This window comes from Chanos chanos, chromosome 6 (assembly GCF_902362185.1).
Source record: "Chanos chanos chromosome 6, fChaCha1.1, whole genome shotgun sequence".
Lineage (NCBI taxonomy): Eukaryota > Metazoa > Chordata > Actinopteri > Gonorynchiformes > Chanidae > Chanos > Chanos chanos.
In genome coordinates, this window is record NC_044500.1 from 1,222,501 (window position 1) to 1,230,000 (window position 7,500).

The window sequence follows — 7,500 nt, forward strand, 5'->3', positions numbered from 1 at the left end:
AGTCTGTTCTGCATTCTTACCGTGGGCTGTCAGCTCGTGGCTTCTGAGAGCCGAGCTCCACTACACAGTCCTCATAAACTCCATTCATTACGTCATTCCCCAAAACACACAGCAACTACACAAACACACACACAAACAGAGAAAGAGAGAGAGAGAGGGGGGGGGGAAGAGAGAGAGAGAGAACTGAATTTAAAATGGTAATGTTTAGGGGCAGTATCAGAGTGCTGAGGATAGCGCTTGTTCCCTCTCTTAAGGGTGAGTAGTGTTACTGTATTTGGAAGTTATTCCTTCATCAACTTGTCTTGGATCATTACAGTCATACACTCTACTGATGTCTGTGACTGATCCCAGATCAGCTCCTCTCTACCTTCAGCTGTTCTGGCTCCCAGGAATCCAGCGTGAGAGATCGCACCTTAGAGACATGGACCCCCAGACTCCTACAGACACACACACACACACACACACACACACAAATATTAGTGCACAGACAGTACCTGTGGATGCCAGACCACATACATATTCAGACAGCACCTGTGGAGGCCAGAGGAGACAGATACACAGACAGTACCTGTGGATGCCAGAGCATTCGATGCACATGGTGATGCCAAGGTTAACACTGGCCCAACGTGGCTGCTCCTCTCCACAGTCGCAGCATCTCTGGTTACCAGGGCAACGCAAGGCCACACCCAGAACTACGGGCCGCTGGTTTGTCTGGTCTGGGGACGGGTCAGCATTATGGACAGGTGTAGATTTTTCAGTCACCTGGACGACAGAAAGACACAATTATACACAACAATTTATTTATTTTACATCTCATAGTCATGTAATTTACATAAAATCTTTCATACAACATGTACCAGAGGGTTTAGTGGTAAAGAAAAGTCTACAATGAGTCTGAAGGATCAGAAAGAACCCAGACTACAGTGAGAGGCTTTTCCAAAGAAGCCCCTGTCTGTGAAGTCAGTCAACACATTATATGAACCTGACTGTAATACGTCGCTTTTATAGTGAAAGTCCTAATTTAACCTTTTATAGAGAAAGTCTTAATTTAATCTTTGCTGAATCTAATCAGACTAACACAAACACTCACTGACTCTAAACTGCCTCTCAAAAGCAGAATACTCATGAATTCTGATTGACTAACACAAACATTCACTGACTCTAGTCCATCTCTGACTAAGACAAATACTCATTGACTCTGATCCGTCTCTGACTAACACAAACACTCGTTGACTCTGATCCGTCTCTGACTAACACAAACATTCATTGACTCTGCTCCGTCTCTGACTAAGACAAACACTTACTGACTCTGATCCGTCTCTGACTAACACAAACACTCATTGACGCTGATCTGTCTCTGACTAACACAAACACTCACTGACTCTGATTCATCTCTAAGACAAACACTCACTGACTCTGATCCGTCTCTGACTAAGACAAATACTCACTGACTCTGATCCGTTTCTGACTAAGACAAACACTCACTGACTCTAGTCCATCTCTGACTAACACAAACACTCATTGACTCTGATCCATCTCTGACTAAGACAAACACTCACGGACTCTGATCCGTCTCTGACTAACACAAACACTCATTGACTCTGATTCATCTCTAAGACAAATAATCACTGACTCTGATCTGTCTCTGACAAACACTCACTGACCACTATTGTCCTCAGACAGAGCTGAGCCCTCTGTCCTTTGGCTCCACCCTTCATGATCATTATGTCATTACATCATTATCAGAAACATTATTCTAAACCTCTGCTCTAACACCTGAGGCCAGACCAGCCCTGCATTCACACACGCTGCATTTTTCACAAACTTGAAATTTCTTCATGCCACCAAAAGTTTCACACTGATCTGTTAACCTGTGTTTCCACTGGCTTATCATCAACATGCACATGCCTGCATGCCTTTGGAAGAGCCAACCCTTGCGTTGTGTGTCTGCGTGGGCTGTTATTCTGGCCGTACCTGAGGGGTCTGTGTTTCTGCCTGAGCTGTTATTCTGGCCGTACCTGAGGGGTCTGTGTGAGCTGTTACTCTGGCCGTACCTGAGGGGTCTGTGTTTCTGCGTGAGCTGTTATTCTGGCCGTACCTGAGCGGTCTGTGTTTCTGCGTGAGCTGTTATTCTGGCCGTACCTGAGCGGTCTGTGTTTCTGCGTGAGCTGTTATTCTGGCCGTACCTGAGCGGTCTGTGTTTCTGCGTGAGCTGTTATTCTGGCCGTACCTGAGCGGTCTGTGTTTCTGCGTGAGCTGTTATTCTGGCCGTACCTGAGGGGTCTGTGTGAGCTGTTATTCTGGCCGTACCTGAGGGGTCTGTGTGTCTGCGTGAGCTGTTATTCTGGCCGTACCTGAGGGGTCTGTGTGAGCTGTTATTCTGGTCGTACCTGAGGGGCCTGCGTGAGCTGTTATTCTGGCCGTACCTGAGGGGTCTGTGTGTCTGTGTGAGCTGTTATTCTGGCCGTACCTGAGGGGTCTGTGTTTCTGCGTGAGCTGTTATTCTGTCCGTACCTGAGGGGTCTGTGTTTCTGCGTGAGCTGTTATTCTGGCCGTACCTGAGGGGTCTGCGTGAGCTGTTATTCTGGCTGTACCTGAGGGGTCTGTGTGTCTGTGTGAGCTGTTATTCTGGCCGTACCTGAGGGGTCTGTGTGAGCTGTTATTCTGGCCGTACCTGAGGGGCCTGCGTGAGCTGTTATTCTGGCCGTACCTGAGGGGTCTGTGTGAGCTGTTATTCTGGCCGTACCTGAGGGGTCTGTGTGAGCTGTTATTCTGGCTGTACCTGAGGGGTCTGTGTGTCTGTGTGAGCTGTTATTCTGGCCGTACCTGAGGGGTCTGTGTGTCTGTGTGAGCTGTTACTCTGGCCGTACCTGAGGGGTCTGTGTTTCTGCGTGAGCTGTTATTCTGGCCGTACCTGAGGGGTCTGTGTTTCTGCGTGAGCTGTTATTCTGGCCATACCTGAGGGGTCTGTGTTTCTGCGTGAGCTGTTATTCTGGCCGTACCTGAGGGGTCTGTGTGAGCTGTTATTCTGGCCGTACCTGAGGGGTCTGTGTGTCTGCGTGAGCTGTTATTCTGGCCGTACCTGAGGGGTCTGTGTTTCTGCGTGGGCTGTTATTCTGGTCGTACCTGAGGGGTCTGTGTTTCTGCGTGAGCTGTTATTCTGGCTGTACCTGAGGGGTCTGTGTGAGCTGTTATTCTGGCCGTACCTGAGGGGTCTGTGTTTCTGCGTGAGCTGTTATTCTGGCTGTACCTAAGCGGTCTGTGTGAGCTGTTATTCTGGCCGTACCTGAGGGGTCTGTGTGAGCTGTTATTCTGGCCGTACCTGAGGGGTCTGTGTTTCTGCGTGAGCTGTTATTCTGGCCGTACCTGAGGGGTCTGTGTGAGCTGTTATTCTGGCTGTACCTGAGGGGTCTGTGTGAGCTGTTATTCTGGCCGTACCTGAGGGGTCTGCGTGAGCTGTTATTCTGACTGTACCTGAGGGGTCTGTGTGTCTGTGTGAGCTGTTATTCTGGCCGTACCTGAGGGGTCTGCGTGAGCTGTTATTCTGGCCGTACCTGAGGGGTCTGTGTGAGCTGTTACTCTGGCCGTACCTGAGGGGTCTGCGTGAGCTGTTATTCTGGCCGTACCTGAGGGGTCTGTGTGAGCTGTTATTCTGGCCGTACCTGAGGGGTCTGCGTGAGCTGTTATTCTGGCCGTACCTGAGGGGTCTGTGTGTCTGCGTGAGCTGTTACTCTGGCCGTACCTGAGGGGTCTGTGTTTGTGCGTGAGCTGTTATTCTGGCCGTACCTGAGGGGTCTGTGTGAGCTGTTATTCTGGCCGTACCTGAGGGGTCTGCGTGAGCTGTTATTCTGGCCGTACCTGAGGGGTCTGCGTGAGCTGTTATTCTGGCCGTACCTGAGGGGTCTGTGTGAGCTGTTATTCTGGCCGTACCTGAGGGGTCTGTGTGAGCTGTTATTCTGGCCGTACCTGAGGGGTCTGCGTGAGCTGTTATTCTGGCCGTACCTGAGGGGTCTGTGTGTCTGCGTGAGCTGTTATTCTGGCCGTACCTGAGGGGTCTGTGTGTCTGCGTGAGCTGTTATTCTGGCCGTACCTGAGGGGTCTGTGTGTCTGCGTGAGCTGTTATTCTGGCCGTACCTGAGGGGTCTGTGTTTCTGCGTGAGCTGTTACTCTGGCCGTACCTGAGGGGTCTGTGTGAGCTGTTATTCTGGCCGTACCTGAGGGGTCTGTGTGAGCTGTTATTCTGGCCGTACCTGAGGGGTCTGTGTGAGCTGTTATTCTGGCCGTACCTGAGGGGTCTGTGTTTGTGTGTGAGCTGTTATTCTGGCCGTACCTGAGGGGTCTGTGTGAGCTGTTATTCTGGCCGTACCTGAGGGGTCTGTGTGAGCTGTTATTCTGGCCGTACCTGAGGGGTCTGTGTGTCTGCGTGAGCTGTTATTCTGGCCGTACCTGAGGGGTCTGTGTTTCTGCGTGAGCTGTTACTCTGGCCGTACCTGAGGGGTCTGTGTGAGCTGTTATTCTGGCCGTACCTGAGGGGTCTGTGTGAGCTGTTATTCTGGCCGTACCTGAGGGGTCTGTGTTTGTGCGTGAGCTGTTATTCTGGCTGTACCTGAGGGGTCTGTGTTTGTGCGTGAGCTGTTACTCTGGCCGTACCTGAGGGGTCTGTGTGAGCTGTTATTCTGGCCGTACCTGAGGGGTCTGTGTTTCTGCGTGAGCTGTTATTCTGGCCGTACCTGAGGGGTCTGTGTGAGCTGTTATTCTGGCCGTACCTGAGGGGTCTGTGTGAGCTGTTATTCTGGCCGTACCTGAGGGGTCTGTGTTTGTGCGTGAGCTGTTACTCTGGCCGTACCTGAGGGGTCTGTGTGAGCTGTTATTCTGGCCGTACCTGAGGGGTCTGTGTGAGCTGTTATTCTGGCCGTACCTGAGGGGTCTGTGTTTGTGCGTGAGCTGTTACTCTGGCCGTACCTGAGGGGTCTGTGTGAGCTGTTATTCTGGCCGTACCTGAGTGGCCTGTGTGAGCTGTTATTCTGGCCGTACCTGAGGGGTCTGTGTGAGCTGTTATTCTGGCCGTACCTGAGGGGTCTGTGTGAGCTGTTATTCTGGCCGTACCTGAGGGGTCTGTGTGAGCTGTTATTCTGGCCGTACCTGAGGGGTCTGCGTGAGCTGTTATTCTGGCCGTACATGAGGGGTCTGTGTGTCTGCGTGAGCTGTTACTCTGGCCGTACCTGAGGGGTCTGTGTGAGCTGTTATTCTGGCTGTACCTGAGGGGTCTGTGTTTGTGCGTGAGCTGTTACTCTGGCCGTACCTGAGGGGTCTGTGTGAGCTGTTATTCTGGCCGTACCTGAGGGGTCTGTGTTTGTGTGTGAGCTGTTATTCTGGCCGTACCTGAGGGGTCTGTGTTTGTGCGTGAGCTGTTATTCTGGCTGTACCTGAGGGGTCTGTGTTTGTGCGTGAGCTGTTACTCTGGCCGTACCTGAGGGGTCTGTGTGAGCTGTTATTCTGGCCGTACCTGAGGGGTCTGTGTGAGCTGTTATTCTGGCTGTACCTGAGGGGTCTGTGTGTCTGTGTGAGCTGTTATTCTGGCCGTACCTGAGGGGTCTGTGTTTGTGCGTGAGCTGTTATTCTGGCCGTACCTGAGGGGTCTGTGTGAGCTGTTATTCTGGCCGTACCTGAGGGGTCTGTGTTTGTGCGTGAGCTGTTACTCTGGCCGTACCTGAGGGGTCTGTGTGAGCTGTTATTCTGGCCGTACCTGAGGGGTCTGTGTGAGCTGTTATTCTGGCTGTACCTGAGGGGTCTGTGTGTCTGTGTGAGCTGTTATTCTGGCCGTACCTGAGGGGTCTGTGTTTGTGCGTGAGCTGTTATTCTGGCCGTACCTGAGGGGTCTGTGTGAGCTGTTACTCTGGCCGTACCTGAGGGGTCTGTGTGTCTGTGTGAGCTGTTATTCTGGCCGTACCTGAGTGGCCTGTGTGAGCTGTTATTCTGGCTGTACCTGAGGGGTCTGTGTGAGCTGTTATTCTGGCTGTACCTGAGGGGTCCGTGTGTCTGTGTGAGCTGTTATTCTGGCCGTACCTGAGGGGTCTGTGTTTCTGCGTGAGCTGTTATTCTGGCCGTACCTGAGGGGTCTGCGTGAGCTGTTATTCTGGCCGTACCTGAGGGGTCTGTGTGAGCTGTTACTCTGGCCGTACCTGAGGGGTCTGTGTGTCTGTGTGAGCTGTTATTCTGGCCGTACCTGAGTGGCCTGTGTGAGCTGTTATTCTGGCTGTACCTGAGGGGTCTGTGTGAGCTGTTATTCTGGCTGTACCTGAGGGGTCCGTGTGTCTGTGTGAGCTGTTATTCTGGCCGTACCTGAGGGGTCTGTGTTTCTGCGTGAGCTGTTATTCTGGCCGTACCTGAGGGGTCTGCGTGAGCTGTTATTCTGGCCGTACCTGAGGGGTCTGTGTGAGCTGTTACTCTGGCCGTACCTGAGGGGTCTGTGTGTCTGTGTGAGCTGTTATTCTGGCTGTACCTGAGGGGTCTGTGTGAGCTGTTATTCTGGCCGTACCTGAGGGGTCTGTGTGAGCTGTTATTCTGGCCGTACCTGAGGGGTCTGTGTGAGCTGTTATTCTGGCCGTACCTGAGGGGTCTGTGTTTCTGCGTGAGCTGTTATTCTGGCCGTACCTGAGGGGTCTGTGTTTCTGCGTGAGCTGTTATTCTGGCCGTACCTGAGGGGTCTGTGTGTCTGCGTGAGCTGTTATTCTGGCTGTACCTGAGGGGTCTGTGTGAGCTGTTATTCTGGCCGTACCTGAGGGGTCTGTGTGAGCTGTTATTCTGGCTGTACCTGAGGGGTCTGTGTGTCTGCGTGAGCTGTTATTCTGGCCGTACCTGAGGGGTCTGTGTGAGCTGTTATTCTGGCCGTACCTGAGGGGTCTGTGTGAGCTGTTATTCTGGCCGTACCTGAGGGGTCTGTGTGAGCTGTTATTCTGGCTGTACCTGAGGGGTCTGTGTGAGCTGTTATTCTGGCTGTACCTGAGGGGTCTGTGTGTCTGCGTGAGCTGTTATTCTGGCCGTACCTGAGGGGTCTGTGTGAGCTGTTATTCTGGCTGTACCTGAGGGGTCTGTGTGAGCTGTTATTCTGGCCGTACCTGAGGGGTCTGTGTGAGCTGTTATTCTGGCCGTACCTGAGGGGTCTGTGTGAGCTGTTATTCTGGCCGTACCTGAGCGGTCTGTGTGAGCTGTTATTCTGGCCGTACCTGAGGGGTCTGTGTGAGCTGTTATTCTGGCCGTACCTGAGCGGTCTGTGTGTCGTCCTTCTCGCGGTACGCCATGTCGATGCTGCCCTGTAAGGAGCTCAGCCACGCCTGCCTCAGCTCCTCTGAGTCCGCCTGCAGTGCACAGCTCCTGGCCACAGGGGGGCGACAGTAAAACCACAACAATACAAACACAGCAGTAATACTGCTCACTGCACAATTCACCACCTATAACTCCAGCACCCTCCAGCTCTGAGTCTGTCCGTGGTGTACAGTG

The 7,500-nt window shown here is 52.5% G+C and overlaps 1 protein-coding gene across 1 annotated transcript in view; it reads right to left on the reverse strand.

Annotated features, from left to right (window-relative positions):
- The window catches only part of zgc:162872 (BAR_ACAPs and ArfGap_ACAP domain-containing protein), a 28,180-nt gene that overhangs the window by 12,428 nt on the left and 8,252 nt on the right, over positions 1–7,500 (reverse strand). Inside the window, exons 13-16 of the mRNA XM_030777837.1 lie at positions 7,263–7,374; positions 569–762; positions 368–437; positions 21–115 (exon numbers count right to left, since the gene is read on the reverse strand). Coding sequence (XP_030633697.1) covers positions 21–115; positions 368–437; positions 569–762; positions 7,263–7,374 — 471 coding nt within the window. The remainder of the gene's footprint in view (positions 1–20; positions 116–367; positions 438–568; positions 763–7,262; positions 7,375–7,500) is intronic.